General features: G+C 41.8%; 1 protein-coding gene across 1 annotated transcript in view; it reads left to right on the top strand.

Moving 5' to 3' along the window:
• LOC110502631 (mucin-2) overlaps nt 1-21,276 on the top strand; it is a 51,315-nt gene that overhangs the window by 4,803 nt on the left and 25,236 nt on the right. The window contains exons 6-17 of the mRNA XM_090215667.1: nt 673-757; nt 975-1,078; nt 1,240-1,459; nt 1,796-1,921; nt 8,522-8,639; nt 8,925-9,063; nt 12,680-12,787; nt 13,035-13,104; nt 16,087-16,224; nt 16,490-16,654; nt 17,915-18,009; nt 18,271-18,397. Of these exons, the coding sequence (XP_090071793.1) occupies nt 673-757; nt 975-1,078; nt 1,240-1,459; nt 1,796-1,921; nt 8,522-8,639; nt 8,925-9,063; nt 12,680-12,787; nt 13,035-13,104; nt 16,087-16,224; nt 16,490-16,654; nt 17,915-18,009; nt 18,271-18,397 (1,495 nt within the window). The remainder of the gene's footprint in view (nt 1-672; nt 758-974; nt 1,079-1,239; nt 1,460-1,795; nt 1,922-8,521; nt 8,640-8,924; nt 9,064-12,679; nt 12,788-13,034; nt 13,105-16,086; nt 16,225-16,489; nt 16,655-17,914; nt 18,010-18,270; nt 18,398-21,276) is intronic.

Genomic DNA, 21,276 nt, shown 5'->3' with positions numbered 1-21,276 from the left:
ACCACTTGGGTATACAGTAGAGAAAACATTGAATAATATTAGCAAAGTCCTGCGCACACTTTTGTATTTTTTTAGGAGGCCTAATGCTCTGTATTGACCCTATCTGTATGTACCCAACCTGAAGTACAGCACCTGTTTTGTGTTAACCTCCCACTCCTTGTACTCAGCGTCATATGCCAAACATAGGGATATCAAATCAAATTCTATTGGTCGCATACACATATTTAGCAGATGTTATTGAGGAAGTAACGAAGTGCTTGTAGCACAGGTACAAGGAGTGGAATGTTAGCATAAACAGACTGGTATCCAGGCTAGAACAAGGAGTGGAATGTTAGCATAAACAGACTCGTACCCAGGCAGGAACAAAGAGTTGAATATTAGCATAAACAAACTGGTACCAAGGCTAGAACAAGGAGTGGAATGTTATCATAAACAGACTGGTACCCAGGCTAGAACAAGGAGTGGAATGTTAGCATAAACAGACTGGTACCCAGGCTAGAACAAGGAGTGGAATATTAGCATAAGGATTTGAAATGTCAGCACATATGAACTGCTGTAGGTGCATGGCCAGCTAGCTGTATGTGAAATGTACATATATATGAATTGCTGGAGGCGCCTCAACAGCTAGCTTGCAATGCATTAACACTCAGTCATCTTCCATTGATTTTATAGGTGGAGCTGGACTCAAAGTTCCAGAATCAGACATGTGGGCTGTGTGGAGACTTCAACGGAGTCCAGAACGAGTTCAATAGGAATGGTAAACAAAATCACCAAATGTCTTAGAGGGGCGGATTACGCTCCTGTTCTGTTTATGAATGTGTGGGTTCAATCTATGGGTTAGGAAGGGGTTATAAAGTATTTTTCTAGGTACCATTTTAAGAAAGGGTTATCAAAAACACAAAAAACATGATGACAGAGACTGTTTGTAAGGGGAAATAAACAGGTAAGATAAAACCGTGTTTCTTTTCCCACAGATGATTATCTGAAGACAATCGACTATGGTGATATTTGGAAGATGAATGGCCCAACAGAAACCTGTACAGAAATCCCTGTTCACACTGAGCAGTGTGAAGACCAGGTATTTACAAGTCTAGAGCTGAACATTTAAGATTTCTTATTCACTTCATTTAAACATGTTGTTTGTCTGTTTGTTTAAAATATCATCATGGCTGACATTTGATCAGTACATAATCCCTCTATGTTGCCTCTAGTAATTCTTCTTCTTCTTCATCCTTTCAGACCAAACTTTGTGAGCAGCTTCTCACCAGTCTTGCCTTCAGTAGCTGTAAGGACCTGATCGCCACAGACTCCTTCATCAAGGCCTGTGCAGAAGACATGTGTCACTGTGGCAACAGCAGCAGCAGTGTCACCTGCGCCTGTCCCACCATGTCAGAGTACTCCCGCCAGTGTGCTCACGCAGGGGGGAAACCCCAGGAGTGGAAGACCGACCAGTTCTGCTGTAAGGGAACATTATTTGCATTACACATCCTTTTTGTTTTTATACTAGATTGTTTGTTTGTATTGCTCTGTTGGTAGTTTGGATGTGGGTAAAAAAAAAAAACTCAGCCACAGTTATATTGTAACTCAAAGTAAACACTTTTGACATGCAATAATGCTTTGCCTTAGGTAATCTATAGTGTCTTCTTATTTGACATGCTTGTATTTACATTTATGTGACTGAAAACTGAGGAGCAAATCCCAATTTTCACTTCCAATGATGTCAATAGAAGGAGATGTGAAAATGTGATGAAGAGTCAGAAACAGATTTGTGACTCTGGTTATTTGTGTTGAGCAGTGCAGACGTGTCCTTTAAGCATGCAGTACCAGGAGTGTGGTAGTCCCTGCACTGACACCTGCTCCAACCCAAAGAGGAACCAGCATTGTGAGGAACACTGCACCGACGGATGCTTCTGCCCTGCTGGTACATGCACTCATTACTGAATACAACATCATATGTCAGCTATGTAACCATTTTAAAGTAGCTGAATACAACATCATATGTCAGCTATGTAACTATTTTAAAGTAGCTGAATACAACATCATATGTCAGCTATGTAACTATTTTAAAGTAGCTGAGTACAACATCATATGTCAGCTATGTAACTATTTTAAAGTAGCTGAATACAACATCATATGTCAGCTATGTAACTATTTAAAGTAGCATTTAAAATATACAATGCAATCTCACCGACAGAGATTCTGCCCTGCCTACTACACACTGTAACGGTTCTCTTCTATCTCCTCCTCTGATGAAGAGGTAGAACAAGGATCGGACCAAAATGCAGCGTGTAGATTTCGATCCATGTTTTAATGAACAAACGTAAACCACGAATCAATACAAACACTACAAAAAATAAAGGACGTAATGAACGTAACGAAAACCTAAACAGCCTATCTGGTGAAAACACATAGACAGGAACAATCACCCACAAACACACAGTGAAACCCAGGCTACCTAAATATGGTTCCCAATCAGAGACAATGACGAACACCTGCCTCTGATTGAGAACCATATCAGGCCGAACATAGAACTAGACAAACTAGACATGTAACATAGAATGCCCACTCAGATCACACCCTGACCAACCACAACATAGAAATATACAAAGTAAACTATGGTCAGGGTGTGACACACACTCACTGATTATAACAGAGATGGGACCAAGTCTCAATTTTGCAAGTCCTAAGCAAGTCTGAAGTCTTAATTTTTTGAGTTTCTTTGCATGTCCCAAGTCATAATGGGTGAGTCCCAAGTAAAGTTTGACAGCTCAGTTCGAGTCAAGTTACATGTCCCTTATTTTGGGTTTTGAGTCCTCAAGTTAATGGTTAAGTGTTTTATGCCAATTTCATTGCAACTGCAATACATCAGTGATTTTTGGCCCCACATGTTTTACAACCCCCCCCCCCCCTCCCTACTACCACATAGTCTTTGAAACCAAATGTTTTTTGGGACCGATGATGCCCTGATGCAGAGGTAGCAACACAGGTCCCAGAGTGGTGGCGCAAATTGTTTGAGAGTGGTGGCGCAAATTGTTGTTGTTCCTTATCTGGTAACCTAACCCAGGTATGCATCAGGACCCTATAAGATCTGACAGTGATTAATAAGTAGTTGTGAAAATATGTTTTTATGAGCAATGATGGGAGTGGGACCAGATTTACATTTTTAGCAGATGCTCTTATCCAGAGCGACTTACAGGAACAGTTAGGGAAAGAGCCTTGCTCAAAGGCACACTGACAGAATTTTCACCTAGTCAGGTCAGGGATTCAAACCATTGACCTTTCAGTTACTAGCCCAATGCTCTTAACCAATAGGCTACCTGCCGCCTTGGGAAAGAGTCTTGTATTTTACAAACTGCAGTTATTTATTTTGGATTGAAAAGGTCAAGGTAGCCTAGCCTGGCCTGCCAGCCAAACCAAGTTTGAATATAACGGAAACCCGAATTTGATCACATTCACATTTTCTCCTAAAACAAATAAATGCGCTATAAATAGGCTGCACAACATTACCACGTGGTTTACCCTGGTCAGAGGGGACAGGACACACAACATTACCATGTGGTTTACCCTGGTCAGAGGGGACAGGACACACAACATTACCATGTGGTTTACCCTGGTCAGAGGGGACAGGGCACATTGGCTGTAGATTATGCATTGTTATCAGTAAGGTATTCAGACTGAGAAATCCTCTCGTTTTCTTCCCAGATAGTTTAAGTGTAGGCTGCTGAAACATTTCCGTGAAGAGTTCTTGCTTGGGTATGTCAGGAGTGATGTGTTATCATGTTTGCTAAATACATACCGGAGGAAAGTGGAGCAGAGGGCGTTTTGCTAGATTATGTGATGTGCACCTGGCCTGCGATTTAAATACCAGATAGGCACAAGATGACAAATCGAGTCACACAGCTCAAATACCAGATAGTTTTTTTTTTTTTTTTTTTAACTAGGCAAGTCAGTTAAGAACAAATTCTTATTTTTAATGACGGCCTAGGAATAGCGGGTTAACTGCCTGTTCAGGACATATTTGTACCTTGTCAGCTCAGTTGGACTAGTAACCTTTTGGTTACTAGTCCAACACTCTAACCACTAGGCTACCCTGCCACCTCTACACTCTAACCACTAGGTTACCACTCCGCCTCTACACTCTAACCACTAGGCTACCCTGCCTCCTCTACACTCTAACCACTAGGCCACCCTGCCTCCTCTACACTCTAACCACTAGGTTACCCTGCCTCCTCTACACTCTAACCACTAGGTTACCCTGCCTCCTCTACACTCTAACCACTAGGCTACCCTACCTCCTCTACACTCTAACCACTAGGTTACCCTGCCTCCTCTACACTCTAACCACTAGGTTACCCTGCCTCCTCTACACTCTAACCACTAGGTTACCCTGCCTCCTCTACACTCTAACCACTAGGTTACCACTCCGCCTCTACACTCTAACCACTAGGCTACCCTGCCTCCTCTACACTCTAACCACTAGGCCACCCTGCCTCCTCTACACTCTAACCACTAGGTTACCCTGCCTCCTCTACACTCTAACCACTAGGTTACCCTGCCTCCTCTACACTCTAACCACTAGGCTACCCTACCTCCTCTACACTCTAACCACTAGGTTACCCTGCCTCCTCTACACTCTAACCACTAGGTTACCCTGCCTCCTCTACACTCTAACCACTAGGTTACCCTGCCTCCTCTACACTCTAACCACTAGGCTACCCTACCTCCTCTACACTCTAACCACTAGGTTACCCTGCCTCCTCTACACTCTAACCACTAGGTTACCCTGCCTCCTCTACACTCTAACCACTAGGTTACCCTGCCTCCTCTACACTCTAACCACTAGGTTACCCTGCCTCCTCTACACTCTAACCACTAGGTTACCCTGCCTCCTCTACACTCTAACCACTAGGTTACCCTGCCTCCTCTACACTCTAACCACTAGGTTACCCTGCCTCCTCTACACTCTAACCACTAGGTTACCCTGCCTCCTCTACACTCTAACCACTAGGTTACCCTGCCTCCTCTACACTCTAACCACTAGTCTACCCTGCCTCCTCTACACTCTAACCACTAGGTTACCCTGCCTCCTCTACACTCTAACCACTAGGTTACCCTGCCTCCTCTACACTCTAACCACTAGGTTACCCTGCCTCCTCTACACTCTAACCACTAGGTTACCCTGCCTCCTCTACACTCTAACCACTAGGTTACCCTGCCTCCTCTACACTCTAACCACTAGGTTACCCTGCCTCCTCTACACTCTAACCACTAGGTTACCCTGCCTCCTCTACACTCTAACCACTAGGTTACCCTGCCTCCTCTACACTCTAACCACTAGGTTACCCTGCCTCCTCTACACTCTAACCACTAGGTTACCCTGCCTCCTCTACACTCTAACCACTAGGTTACCCTGCCTCCTCTACACTCTAACCACTAGGCCACCCTGCCTCCTCTACACTCTAACCACTAGGCCACCCTGCCTCCTCTACACTCTAACCACTAGGCTACCCTGCCTCCTCTACACTCTAACCACTAGACTACCCTGCCGCCTCTACACTCTAACCACTAGACTACCCTGCCGCCTCTACACTCTAACCACTAGGTTACCCTGCCTCCTCTACACTCTAACCACTAGGCCACCCTGCCTCCTCTACACTCTAACCACTAGACTACCCTGCCTCCTCTACACTCTAACCACTAGGCTACCCTGCCTCCTCTACACTCTAACCACTAGGTTACCCTGCCTCCTCTACACTCTAACCACTAGGCCACCCTGCCTCCTCTACACTCTAACCACTAGGTTACCCTGCCTCCTCTACACTCTAACCACTAGGCCACCCTGCCTCCTCTACACTCTAACCACTAGGTTACCCTGCCTCCTCTACACTCTAACCACTAGGCTACCCTGCCTCCTCTACACTCTAACCACTAGGCTACCCTGCCTCCTCTACACTCTAACCACTAGGTTACCCTGCCACCTCTACACTCTAACCACTAGGCCACCCTGCCTCCTCTACACTCTAACCACTAGGCCACCCCTCCTCTACACTCTAACCACTAGGTTACCCTGCCTCCTCTACACTCTAACCACTAGGTTACCCTGCCTCCTCTACACTCTAACCACTAGGTTACCCTGCCTCCTCTACACTCTAACCACTAGGTTACCCTGCCACCTCTACACTCTAACCACTAGGTTACCCTGCCACCTCTACACTCTAACCACTAGGCTACCCTGCCTCCTCTACACTCTAACCACTAGGCCACCCTGCCTCCTCTACACTCTAACCACTAGGCTACCCTGCCTCCTCTACACTCTAACCACTAGGCCACCCTGCCACCTCTACACTCTAACCACTAGGCCACCCCATGCGTAAGATGACAAACCGAGATATACAGCCCAAATCCAAGTTAAATCACGAGTCATAGATGCTCAAGTCGAAGTCTAGTGGGAAGTTGCAACATGACTGGAACATGACTGAAGTCATCCCTGAAAGGAAAGTGGAGCAGAGGGCGTTTTGCTAGATTATGTGATTTGCGCTCCAGCCCGCGCGCGCAACTTGTGAAGACTGTATTAACTGTATAGACCAGGAAGACTATATTAAAACTCATATTAGTTATGTGGCTATTTAAACCAGGAATGGTGTATAAACCCTTGATAACAGTTATGTGGCTATTTAAACCAGGAAGGCTGTATTAAAACTCATATTGGTTATGTGGCTATTTAAACCAGGAAGACTGTATTAAAACTCATATCAGTTATGTGGCTATTTAAACCAGGAAGACTGTATTAAAACTCATATCAGTTATGTGGCTATTTAAACCAGGAAGACTATATTAAAACTCATATTGGTTATGTGGCTATTTAAACCAGGAAGACTGTATTAAAACTCATATTGGTTATGTGGCTATTTAAACCAGGAAGACTATATTAAAACTCATATCAGTTATGTGGCTATTTAAACCAGGAAGGCTGTATATAACCGTGATAACAGTTATGTGGCTATTTAAACCAGGAAGACTGTATTAAAACTCATATTGGTTATGTGGCTATTTAAACCAGGAAGACTGTATTAAAACTCATATCAGTTATGTGGCTATTTAAACCAGGAAGACTATATTAAAACTCATATCAGTTATGTGGCTATTTAAACCAGGAAGACTGTATTAAAACTCATATCAGTTATGTGGCTATTTAAACCAGGAAGACTATATTAAAACTCATATTGGTTATGTGGCTATTTAAACCAGGAAGACTGTATTAAAACTCATATCAGTTATGTGGCTATTTAAACCAGGAAGACTGTATTAAAACTCATATTGGTTATGTGGCTATTTAAACCAGGAAGACTATATTAAAACTCATATCAGTTATGTGGCTATTTAAACCAGGAAGGCTGTATATAACCGTGATAACAGTTAGGTGGCTATTTAAACCAGGAAAAGGTTAAAGGTTACATAGATTGGAAGAGTAGCCTTATTGTGGGACTGGAGATTTCGTTATTTGATCAAAGTTCTGCAACAGATGTACCGTAGTAATTAAGATACTGATCTACATGGATCAATGTATTTGATGAGATAAGGAAGGACTAAATATATTTAATGTCATTTATGGGATCAGCTGGTTAAATGTAATGTATTGAACGTGAGTCATGGGATCAGCTGGCTAAATGTATTGAATGTAAGTCATGGGATCAGCTGGCTAAATGTAATGTATTGAATGTAAGTCATGGGATCAGCTGACTAAATGTATTGAATGTAAGTCATGGGATCAGCTGGCTAAATGTATTGAATGTAAGTCATGGGATCAGCTGGCTAAATGTAATGTATTGAATGTAAGTCATGGGATCAGCTGACTAAATGTATTGAATGTAAGTCATGGGATCAGCTGGCTAAATGTATTGAATGTCTTTATGGAACCAGGTGTCTAAATGTAATGTATTGAATGTAAGTCATGGGATCAGCTGGCTAAATGTATTGAATGTAAGTCATGGGATCAGCTGGCTAAATGTATTGAATGTAAGTCATGGGATCAGCTGGCTAAATGTATTGAATGTAAGTCATGGGATCAGCTAACTGAATGTATTGAATGTCTTTATGGAACCAGGTGTCTAAATGTAATGTATTGAATGTAAGTCATGGGATCAGCTGGCTAAATGTAATGTATTGAATGTAAGTCATGGGATCAGCTGGCTAAATGTAATGTATTGAATGTAAGTCATGGGATCAGCTGGCTAAATGTATTGAATGTAAGTCATGGGATCAGCTGGCTAAATGTAATGTATTGAATGTAAGTCATGGGATCAGCTGACTAAATGTATTGAATGTAAGTCATGGGATCAGCTAACTAAATGTATTGAATGTAAGTCATGGGATCAGCTGGCTAAATGTAATGTATTGAATGTAAGTCATGGGATCAGCTGGCTAAATGTATTGAATCTAAGTCATGGGATCAGCTGGCTAAATGTATTGAATGTAAGTCATGGGATCAGCTGGCTAAATGTATTGAATGTCTTTCTCATAGGAACTGTGTTTGATGACATCACTCAGACTGGCTGTGTAGCTGTGAACCAGTGCTCTTGTCTCCACAACGGACAAACTTACCAGCCTGGACAATCATTCTCAAGAACATGCCATGAATGGTAAGAGCTGCATTGCGTTTATATACACTGAATTGTTGTGTGTGTTGATCCGGGTGTGTTGAGGCTAAACTGACTGTCTCTCTCCGTTAGTACCTGTATCCAAGGCCAGTGGAGCCAGATGTGTTGAGGCTAAACTGACTGTCTCTCTCCGTTAGTACCTGTATCCAAGGCCAGTGGAGCCAGATGTGTTGTGGCTAAACTGACTGTCTCTCTCCGTTAGTACCTGTATCCAAGGCCAGTGGAGCCAGATGTGTTGAGGCTAAACTGACTGTCTCTCTCCGTTAGTACCTGTATCCAAGGCCAGTGGAGTTGTATGGATCTAGATTGCCCTGCTACCTGCTCCATAGTGGGAGGTTCCCACATCACCACCTACGATGGGAAAGCCTACACCTTCCATGGAGACTGCTCATATGTCCTGTCCAAGGTAGGGATCTAACCTACTGCACGGAGACTTCTCATATGTCCTGTCCAAGGTAGGGATCTAACCTACTGTATGGAGACTGCTCATATGTCCTGTCCAAGGTAGGGATCTAACCTACTGTATGGAGACTGCTCATATGTCCTGTCCAAGGTAGGGATCTAACCTACTGTATGGAGTGATATTAGTGCCAACAGAAAATATTGAATAAAAATGTTTTTTTTTGTTCATACAAATTCAAAGTGATTCAATTCAGATTCCACATTTTGTTGTGTAACAGCCTGAATTTAAAGTGTGTTAAATAGTGATTTTTGGGGGGAGGGGGGGATTGGGGTCACTGAGCTACAATATCCCATAATGTCAAAGTCAAATCATTTTTTTAAAAATTTAATAAATTGAGTACCCTGCATGTGTGTTTTAATGAAAGTTTGAGTTTTATCGAGTACTACAGTTGGCGCTCTGAAATTTCCGCTGATTTTGGTCCCTGTACAGGGACCGCAGCCATAACAGGTTCACATTTATTTAAAAGAAAAATCTCAAATGTTGAATCAATAAGTATTATAAGTATATCAATAAGTATTCAACCCCTTTGTTAAGGCAAGCCTAAATACGTTCAGGAGTAAACATTGTTTTAACAAGTCACATAATACGTTGCATTGACTCACTGCATGTCAAATAATAGTGTTTAACTTGATTTTTGAATGACTCATCTCTGTACCCCACACATACAATTATCTGTAAGTCAAACACAGATTCAACCACAAAGACCAGGGAGGTTTTCCAATGCCTCGCAAAGAAGGGCACCTATTGGTAGATAAGTAAAAATTAAAAAGCAGACATTGAATATCCCTTTAAGCACGGTGAAGTTATTAATTACACTTTAGATGGTGTATCAAGTCACTACAAAGATACAGGCGTTCTTTCTAACTCAGTTGCCGGAGAGGAAGGAAACCACTCAGGGATTTCACCATGAAGCCAAAGGTTACGTTGAAACAGTTACAGAGTTTAATGGCTGTGATGGGAGAAAACTGAGGATGGATCAACAACATTGTAGTTACTCCACAATACTAACCTAATTGACAAGTGAAAAGACGGAATCCTGTACAGAAGAAAAACATTACAAAACATGCATCCTGTTTGCAACGAGGTACTAAAGTCATACTGCAAAACATGTGGCAAAGAAATTAACTTTTTGTTCTGAATACAAAGTGTTATGTTTGGGGCAAATTCAATACAACACATAACAGAGTACCACTCTCCATATTTTCAAGCATAGTGGGGACTGCATCATGTTATGGCTGCCTCATGTTATGGGTATGCTTGTAATCGTTAAGGACTGGGGAGTTTTTCAGGATAAAAGGTAAACAGAATGGAGCTGAGCACAGGAACAATCTTAGAGGAAAACCTGGTTCAGTCTGCTTTCCACCAGACACTGGGAGACAAATTCACCATTCAGCTGTATGATAAAACACAAGGCCAATTTTACCCTGGAGTTGCTTACCAAGATGACATTGAATGTTCCTGAGTGGCCTAGTTACAGTTTTGACTTAAATCAGTTTTAAAATATATGGCAAGACTTGAAAATGGCTGTCTATCAGTGATCAACATCCAACTTGATAGAACTTGAAGAATTAAAAAAATAAAAAAAGAATTGCAAATATTGTACAATCCAGGTGTGCAAATCTCTTAGCAACTTACCCAGAAACACTCACAGCTGTAATCACTGGGTGTGAATACTAATGTAAATAAGATATTTCTGTATTTCATTTTCAATGAATTAGCAAACGTTTCTAAAAACACGTTTTCACTTTGTCATTATTGGGTATTGTGTGAAAAAAACTATATTTAATCCATTTTAAATTCAGGCTGTAACACAACAACATGTGGAATAAGTCAAGGGGAGTGAATACTTCCTGAAGGAAATGTAATTCCCTAGGACCAAAATTAGGCAAGAAGTAAGTAGTGTGTTAAAAAAAAGGTGTTCCCTTTTTAAAAAATTAACTTTACTGTTGTCGTGTCTTTACTATCATTAAACTGAAGACTTCGTTTTTATCGAAGCTTCTCTGTAATTAGTTACTCAATTAAACTGAATAATCATGTAACTGTAATTTACTAGGAAGTTGGGGCACCAAGGAAAGCATTCAGATTACAAAGTTATAATTTCCCAAATAAAACCTTTCAGATATTTTCATATCTGATCAATACTCTTCTGGTTAATGGTTTATTTATTTTACCTCACGTTAGTCTCATTCCAAACGTTGTAAATTGTTGGTTATCTGCACGAACCCAGTCTTCACTATGAGTCATCCATACATCAATTGTCTTAAATCATTGATTTATTACTAACTAAGTCATTCACAGAAATGCATAAACAAACAAACAAACTTGGTAAATGTGGTTACATGAAATGAAAGGAGAATCAGCCCTAGTGGCTGAACCGGCATGGGGGGTCGACTAAGAAGTCACTACAGAGTTAATTATAACAATTAAAATGCTAATCCTTTACCCATGAACGCTCACTCATTCGGGAACAACTGCAATCAATATATATATTTACGCTCAGTGTGTCGTCTTGATCGCTGGTGAAAAGTTTGTCTTTCGTAGAATTGTCCGTCTCTCTCCCTCTCTCTCTTTGTCTTGGTTAGAGGGGATAGTTCAAAGTGACATTCGTTATAGAATGAATGTTTCGGCGGTTGTCGTTCTTCGCGTTCAATGATGCCGAATTCCTAGCTGCAGACTAGTAATCAATGTCAAAGACTTGTTCTTCTTCTGTCGGTATCGATAGTCTAAGATTTTAACCACGTGATATGGTTAAAAGATTCTACAACCTTTAGCCATCTCGTAATTGAGGTAAGCTTGGTCTGCTGATCAAAAACCCGAGTGGGGGTTTTATTCGGAAGGGCCGAAGAGGGCTGTCCCAGGATGTCTGACCCTTTCCGGGCTCAGGGGCTGTCCTCTGATTTAGTTCAAATCAAAAGGGAATTGTATTTTTCTTCATTGAACAATCCACAATCATATTACACAATTATACAAACAGTATCATACTCACTCATTCATCTTATACAACAATTAGATGTAAACCTCATATCTGAGGCTATTATATAAACAGCGTTATGGTAATGTGGCCACACCATCTCTCTTGAGCTTCCCAAGTTGTGACAAACGGACCAGTTCGTAGCTGGATTCTTCACCGATCTTTTACACTTTCTCCGGAACATGAAACTTGTTCGTACCTCAAGTTCTGTGAGGTGGAAGAAATTCCTTTGTTCTCTATGAAAAACTACTCTCTATAACTGTGTGTCCATGAGGTACACTCAGGAATTTACAACCTCTGACCACAGCAGCCAAGTTGAAGGAGGAAAGGGGGGAGGCAGTTGGAGAGGGGGATGGGGTTGCTATACTCAGAGGCCAACGTCCTGACACTGTCATACGTTGACTTTACTGTCATACCTTGACATTACTGTCATACCATAACGTTACTGTCATACCTTAACGTTACTGTCATACCTTAACTTTACTGTCATACCTTAACTTTACTGTCATACCTTAACTTTACTGTCATACCTTAACTTTACTGTCATACCTTTACTTTACTGTCATACCTTATACCAATTGTCCGCAGCAAACCAACGAGACTGCTTTCACAGTCCTGGGTGACATAGTGAAATGTGGGAAGACGGACATTGAGACCTGCCTAAGATCTGTAACCCTGGTGACTCCAGAGTCCACGGTAAGTTAGCCAGTCAGTGACTCGTATCACCACTTCAGGGTTGGAGTAAATTACATTTCATTTCCAGTCAAATCAGGCAGTCCACTGAATTCCAATTCCAATGCTCTTCATTTTTTTTCAGTGAGGAACATTTGGAATTGGAATTAGGTTTTCTTTCTGAATTGACTGGAATTGACTCCAACCCTGTTCCACACTCCTTATCACCAAGGGAGTCGCTTTAACTCAAGTTGTAATTTGTCACTTGCAGATGATCGTCATCGAGGCCAGTGGAAGGGTCTTTGTCAACAAGATGTTTTCTCAGATGCCGCTTTTCATGGGTGAGTGACTGATTGATGGCTGCTTGAGAAAAGGGATACAGAGATGTTGTCACGACTTCCGCCGAAGTCGGCCCTTCTCCTTGTTCGGGTGGTGTTCGGCGGTCGATGTCACCGGCTTTCTAGTCACCATCGATCCATGTTTCAGTTTCGTTTTGTTTTGTCTGTATCACACACACCTGGTTTCTATTACATATCACGTTCCTTATTTAACCCTCTGGCATACATTCCTGTTCTGTCCGTGATTGTTTATGTCGTTAGTGGTTGTGTTTTGTGCTAGTGTTTTTTGTATGTTCCTTTTTAACCAGTTAAGCGCACCCGACACGCAGACGTCTCATCTAGCCACCTGGAAATGCACATGCTCTACGCTAAATGCTAATAGCACTCGTTAAAACTCAAACGTTCATTAAAACACACATGCAGGGTATTGAATTAAAGCTACACTCGTTGTGAATCTAGCCAACAAGTCAGTTTTAAAATGCTTTTTGGCGAAAGCATGAGAAGCTATTATCTGATAGCATGCAACACCCCAAAATGCCTGAAGGCGACGTAAACAAAATAATTAGCCTAGCCGGCGCTACACAAATAGCAGAAATAAAATATAAAACATTCATTACCTTTGACGAGCTTCTTTCTTGGCACTCCTATATGCCCCATAAACATCACTATTGGGTCTTTTTTTCGATTAAATCGGTCCATATATACCCAAAATAGCCATCTATGGAAACTGTGTAATTCAGAAAAAAACATTGTTTCAAAATGCAGCATCATTTTTTTAAATTAAAAAAGTCGACGATAAACTTTCACAAAACACTTCGAAATACTTTTGTAATCCAACTTTAGGTATTAGTAAACGTTAATAATCTATCAAATTGATCACGGGGCGATGTGTATTCAATAGCTCCACGTCTTGAAATCATGGTCGGAAATTTCTCCTCCAAAACATCCTGTCGGAGACCGGAAGGAATGAGCTCCCTCTCACTCGTTTGACCAAGAAAAAAAGCCCAGGCAATTGACAAGACTGGCGACATCGTGTGGAAGGACTTGCAATCTCAGCACCATTTAATTTGGTGTCCCTTAAACAATACATGCATCAGTTTTTCTTGCGCTTTTCGATGAAACACACGCTCTGTTGAAGTCACAGCCGTGATTTAACCAGTTTTAGAAACGTGAGAGTGTTTTCTATCCACACATACTAATCATATGCATATACTATATTCCTGGCATGAGTAGCAGGACGCTGAAATGTTGCGCGATTTTTAACAGAATGTTCGAAAAAGTAGGGGGTGGCCTTAAAACCTGTTAGAGATACTGGTTCCCAGTTGGGAACCTACCCTCCCACGTTCAGCTGGAACGGTGGCGCATGGAACGCAAAAATATTCTTAGAAATATTTAACCTCCACACATTAACAAGTCCAATAGCTCAAATGAAAGATAAACACCTTGTTCATCTAGCCAGCAAGTCAGATTTCTAAAATGTTTTACGGCAAAAACATAGCACATATATATGTCAAACCACCACCAGACACAGCTCATTTGAATAGCCAAAACATGCAATCAACAAACGCAGGATTATAAAATAAATCATTCACTAACCTTTTGAAAATCTTCATCAGATGACAGTAATAGGACATGTTACACAGTACATTTTTTTTTCAATAATATGCCATTTATATCCATAAATGTCCATTTACATTGAATTCATGTTCAGAAAATACTCAAAAATGTCCGCAGGAAATCTAGGTAGCGCGACAAGATAACGTAAATAGACATCATAAACTTTGACTAAATATACATGTTCTACATATAGTTAGAAAGATACACTGCTTCTTTATGCAATCGCTTTGTTACATTTATTTTTAACGTTACAGAAATCGCACACTATTCAATATTCTGAGACGGCGCTCAGATATAAGCTACATTTCTCCGTAATGTTGGAGTCAACAGAAACACAGATTTCAGCATAAATATTCCCTTACCTTCGATTGTCTTCGTTCAGAATGTTCTGGAAAGGTTCATACTTACCCAATACATTGTTTGGTTTCAAGTCTTGCGTCTTTGTATTAGCTACTGCTAATAACATCAGCTGAAATGCACCCAAAATGTCCTCTGGTCCGGAAAAGTTGCGCATCAAAACTTCAAAATTACATATTACATGTCGACGAAACAGGTCAAACTAAACACACAAAACAAATTTCAATTCAACCGGTCATCGTTAGCTCTTCCCAGGAGTGCTGGAACAAAGGAATGACCGGGACCAATTCGCGCCCCAACGCACAACATATTTTCTCATGGCACACACTAATTTCACTCCCATAGGGCCAATTCTTGCGGGATTTGAACGATTAAAAGCTCTACTGAATGAGGACATCTAGTGGAAGACATAGAAAGTCTTCCCAGATTCATAACTGGTTGGGAAGGGTGGGGGCGATGACGTCAAAGTTGCTCCAACTTTCATGACCACAAAAACTAGTTTGGAAGAATGCCTGCCCTGTGAGTTCTGCTATACTTACAGACATAATTCCAACGGTTTTAGAAGCTTTAGAGTGTTTTCTATCCAATAATAATTATTATATGCATATATTAGCAATTTTTGACAGATTTTTTATTCAGTTTACTAGGGGTACCCAATTCCTCCAAAGGGGGCATAAGTCAGCCATATCCTCAACAGGTTTTAAGAGGTTTTAAGTAAACTCAGTTATGTTACTCAATACCTGTGTCCTGCGCCTGACTCCGCTATAACTCTGCACCCAATCGCTGACAGATGTGACATCTGTCTATTTTTTGTAGTCATTGATCAGTATAAACGTATGTTTGAAACCCTTCCCATGCAGTACATTCTGTACCAGAAGTTGTCTCTTTCTTTCGTCTTTCTTTCCTTGTCTAGCAGCATGTAACACCATAAGCATCCCACAATAGGGAAGTGGGAGCTAAAAGTTCATGGTAAACCAGATTGTAACTAGAACTTGTGTATATTTTCCACAGCTGATGTAAGGATCTTTCAGCCCTCTACGTTCTACATCATTGTGCATACCTCTTATGGGCTCCGTCTAGAGGTCCAGCTAACACCTATAATGCAGGTCTACATCGTAGCTAGCAGTTCACACAAAGAAAAAACCCAGGGTATGTTTCTCTCTGCTCATTTAAAGTCTTTGTGGAAAGATAAGCGTTTTTGGGTTGTTGAGAAGCACTATATAAATCTCATGCATTGTTATTATAAATGATGATCGGTTATGAAACTACTGTTAATGTAACGTGTGCCACTATACCGCTTGTTTGAGGGGTTTGGTCAAACCTCACCTGAAACAATTATTAATAAACTAATGATACATCTTCAGTCAATGTTAGTTCAAACCACCTGTTATAATGTTTTGTACTTCTTATCCAGGTCTTTGCGGAGACTTTAACGGTGTCCAAGCTGACGACTTCAGAACCATCAATGGACTCGTGGAAGGAACCGCTGTGACGTTTGCCGACACGTGGAAGACCAAAGCAAGCTGTCCTGATGCGGCACAGAACTTTGAGATGCCATGCAGTCTGAGTGTAGAGAACGGTAGTCCTTCAACCTCTTTAAAAACACTAACATATGTCTAATGCAGCGGTTCTCAAACTAGGGGTCACGACCCCATGTGGGGTCACTTTATATGAAAATGGGATCTCGGGAGAATTTCCAAAATACAAAAAAATATATACACTGAACAAAATATAAACGCAACATGGAAAGTGTTGGTCCCATGTTTCATGAGCTGAAATAAAATATCCCTGACATTTTCCTGATGCACAAAAAGCTTATTTCTCTCAAATGTTGTGTAAATTTATTTACATCCCTGTTAGTGAGCATTTCTCCTTTGCCAAGATAATTCATCCATCTGACATGTGTGGCAGATCAAGAAGCTGATTGAACAGCATGACAATTACACAGGTGCACCATCTGCTAGGGTAAAAAAAAAGGCCACTCTAAAATGTGAGGTTATGTCACAAAAAAACACAACAGATGTCTCAAGTTTTGAGGGAGCGTGCAACTGGCATACTGACTGCAGGAAAGTCCACCAGAGCTGTTGCCAGAGAATTGAATTTTAATTTCTCTACCATAAGCCACCTTCAACATCATTTTAAAGAATTTGGCAGTGTATCCATCAGGCCTCACAACCGCAGACAACATTTATGATGGTGGGGTTATGGTATGGGCATGCATAAGCTACTGACAATGAACACTCTTGCATTTAATCAATGGCAATTTGAATGCACAGAGATACTATGGCGAGATCCTCTGGCTTCTTTCTAGAGCTCCAACTTCCAACCTGAAGATCACTGACGTCATGATTTGACATTGTATTTTCCATTTGTCTTGAAAGCACTGTTCATGTTTTTCAATTGACTGCCCCAAATAAAAAGGTTAACACTAACTGTTAATAAAAATGTAAAAAATCACATGGTTGCCGTCGCGAGTATTTTCTAAATGGGGTCGTGGGACAAAAAGGTTTGGGAACCAATGTCTAATGAAACAATACCCAAACACGCTTCAGGCCAGCTTGAACAAAAAGGGAATCAAGTGTTCGACTGAGGGACTTGATAATACCAAAACTATTCCTTACTATTAGTAGAAAAAGGATCACTCTGTGAGATCTGAGTTTATTTTCCAACTAACCATTTAAACTCTTTCATTATGTTTCGGCGTAGAGAGCCTTTATCAGAGCCTTGGAATACTTTTTGGAGATTACATTTACATATGTCTACTGAGATGCACAGTAAAGCCTAGATAAAAACTATTTGTACTTTGTTACATGTTGCTAATATCTCATATGTTTTACAGAGAGATATGCCAAGTACTGGTGCTCGATGCTGTCAGATCGTGAAGGAATATTTTCCCAATGCCACACTGAGATCAACCCAAATTACTACAAGGAAGTAAGTATGGTGATGTTAAAATGCTCTTTAATTACAGAGTTATCCCAAAGCTCTAAGAATATATTTATATTTAAACAATAATTTAAGAAGTTCAATATAAAAATGATCTAATTTTAATTTAATTTATCTCAAAACATCTAATCAGATTTTTGTAGTACTATTGTCCTGTGCTCGTGTGTGATTTCAGAAAACAGTAGTTTTTTTCATTATCACATCTCATAACTTCTTCTTCTTCTACTGTTTCTTCTTCTCTCCCTGAAGATCTGCCTATATGACAGTTGTAACTGTGAGAGGAGTGAGGAGTGCATGTGTGCTGCGGTCTCCTCCTACGTCCATGCATGTGCTGCTGTAGACGTCCTGCTCAGTGGATGGAGAAACACCACCTGTGGTAAGATAAACATCAGAGATACTGAATGTATTTATTCATTAATTAATGAAGGGTTCCCCTCCTATTTACCCACGGTGTCCAGGGTTCACCCTCCTATTAACCCACAGTGTCCAGGGTTTACCCTCCTATTAACCCACAGTGTCCAGGGTTTACCCTCCTATTAACCCACGGTGTCCAGGGTTTACCCTCCTATTAACCCACGGTGTCCAGGGTTTACCCTCCTATTAACCCACGGTGTCCAGGGTTCATCCTCCTATTAACCTACGGTGTCTAGGGTTCACCCTCCTATTAACCTACGGTGTCTAGGGTTCACCCTCCTATTAACCCACGGTGTCTAGGGTTCACCCTCCTATTAACCCACAGTGTCCAGGGTTCACCCTCCTATTAACCTACGGTGTCTAGGGTTCACCCTCCTATTAACCCACGGTGTCTAGGGTTCACCCTCCTATTTACCCACAGTGTCTAGGGTTCACCCTCCTATTAACCCACAGTGTCCAGGGTTCACCCTCCTATTAACCCACGGTGTCTAGGGTTCACCCTCCTATTAACCTACGGTTTCTAGGGTTCACCCTCCTATTAACCCACGGTGTCTAGGGTTCACCCTCCTATTAACCCACGGTGTCTAGGGTTCACCCTCCTTTTTTAAATGTTTTATTTCACCTTTATTTAACCAGGTAGGCTAGTTGAGAACAAGTTCTCATTTACAACTGCGACCTGACCAAGATAAAGCAAAGCAGTGTGAACAGACAACAACACAGAGTTACACATGGAGTAAACAATAAACAAGTCAATAACACAGTAGAAAAAAATAGTCTATATACATTGTGTGCAAAAGCATGAGGAGGTAGGCGAATAATTACAATTTAGCTTAACACTGGAGTGATCAGATGATCAGATGGTCATGTGCAGGTAGAGATACTGGTGTGCAAAAGAGCAGAAAAGTAAATAAATAAAAACAGTGTGGGGATGAGGTAGGTAAATTGGGTGGGCTATTTACCGATTATGTACAGCTGACTATGTACAGCTGCAGCGATCGGTTAGCTGCTCAGATAGCAGATGTTTAAAGTTGGTGAGGGAGATAAAAGTCTCCAACTTCAGCAATTTTTGCAATTCGTTCCAGTCACAGGCAGCAGAGAACTGGAAGGAAAGGCGGCCAAATGAGGTGTTGACTTTAGGGATGATCAGTGAGATACACCTGCTGGAGCGCGTGCTACGGGTGGGTATTGCCAACGTGACCAGTGAACTGAGATAAGGCGGAGCTTTAACTAGCATGGACTTGTAGATGACCTGGAGCAGGTGGGTCTAGCGACGAATATGTTGCGAGGGCCAGCCAACAAGAGCATACAGGTCTCAGTGGTGGGTGGTATAAGGTGCTTTAGTAACAAAACGGATGGCACTGTGATAAACTGCATCCAGTTTGCTGAGTAGAGTATTGGAAGCTATTTTGTAGATGACATCGCCGAAGTCGATGATCGGTAGGATAGTCAGATTTACTAGGGTAAGTTTGGCAGCGTGAGTGAAGGAGGCTTTGTTGCGGATTAGAAAGCCGACTCTAGATTTGATTTTAGATTGGAGATGTTTGATATGAGTCTGGAAGGAGAGTTTACAGTCTAGCCAGACACCTAGGTACTTATAGATGTCCACATATTCTAGGTCGTAACCATCCAGAGTGGTGATGCTGGTCGGGCGTGCAGGTGCAGGCAGCGAACGGTTGAAAAGCATGCATTTGGTTTTACTAGCATTTAAGAGCAGTTGGATGCCAGGGAAGGAGTGTTGTATGGCATTGAAGCTCGTTTGGAGGTTAGATAGCACAGTGTCCAAGGAAGGGCCAGAAGTATACAGAATGGTGTCGTCTGCGTAGAGGTGGATCAGGGAATCGCCCGCAGCAAGAGCAACATCATTGATATATACAAAGAAAAGAGTCGGCCCGAGAATTTAACCCTGTGGCACCCCCATAGAGACTGCCAGAGGACCGGACAACATGCCCTCCGATTTGACACACTGAACTCTTTCTGCAAAGTAGTTGGTGAACCAGGCAAGGCAGTCATTAGAAAAACCGAGGCTACTGAGTCTGCCGATAAGAATATGGTGATTGACAGAGTCGAAAGTCTTGGCCAGGTCGATGAAGATGGCTGCACAGTATTGTCTTTTATCAATGGCGGTTATGATATCGTTTAGTACCTTGAGTGTGGCTGAGGTGCATCCATGACCGGCACGGAAACCAGATTGCACAGCGGAGAAGGTACGGTGGGATTTGAGATGACCAGTGATCTGTTTTTTTACTTGACTTTCGAATACCTTAGATAGGCAGGGCAGGATGGGTATAGATCTGTAACATTTTGGGGATCTCAGACGATATGAAAGAGAGGTTGAACAGGCTGGTAATAGGGGTTGCGACAATGGCGGTGGATAGTTTCAGAAATAGAGGGTCCAGATTGTCAAGACCAGCTGATTTGTACGGGTCCAGGTTTTGCAGCTTTATCAGAACATCTGCTATCTGGATTTGGGTAAAGGAGAAACTGGGGAGGCTTGGGAGCGTAGCTGCGAGGGGGGCGGAGCTGTTGGCCGAGGTTGGAGTAGCCAGGAGGAAGGCATGGCCAGCTGTTGAGAAATGCTTGTTGAAGTTTTCGATTATCATGGATTATCAGTGGTGACCGTGTTACCTAGCCTCAGTGCAGTGGGCAGCTGGGAGGAGGTGCTCTTGTTCTCCATGGACTTTACAGTGTCCCAGAACTTTTTGGAGTTAGAGCTACAGAATGCAAATTTCTGCTTGAAAAAGCTGGCCTTTACTTTCTTGACTGACTACGTGTATTGGTTCCTGACTTCCCTGAACAGTTGCATATTGCGGGGACTATTCGATGCTATTGCAGTCTGCCACA

The sequence above is a fragment of the Oncorhynchus mykiss genome, chromosome 2, assembly GCF_057628025.1.
Source record: "Oncorhynchus mykiss isolate SJ-2025 chromosome 2, ASM5762802v1, whole genome shotgun sequence".
Taxonomy (NCBI): Eukaryota; Metazoa; Chordata; class Actinopteri; order Salmoniformes; family Salmonidae; genus Oncorhynchus; species Oncorhynchus mykiss.
This window is presented reverse-complemented; position numbering and strand designations above follow the sequence as displayed.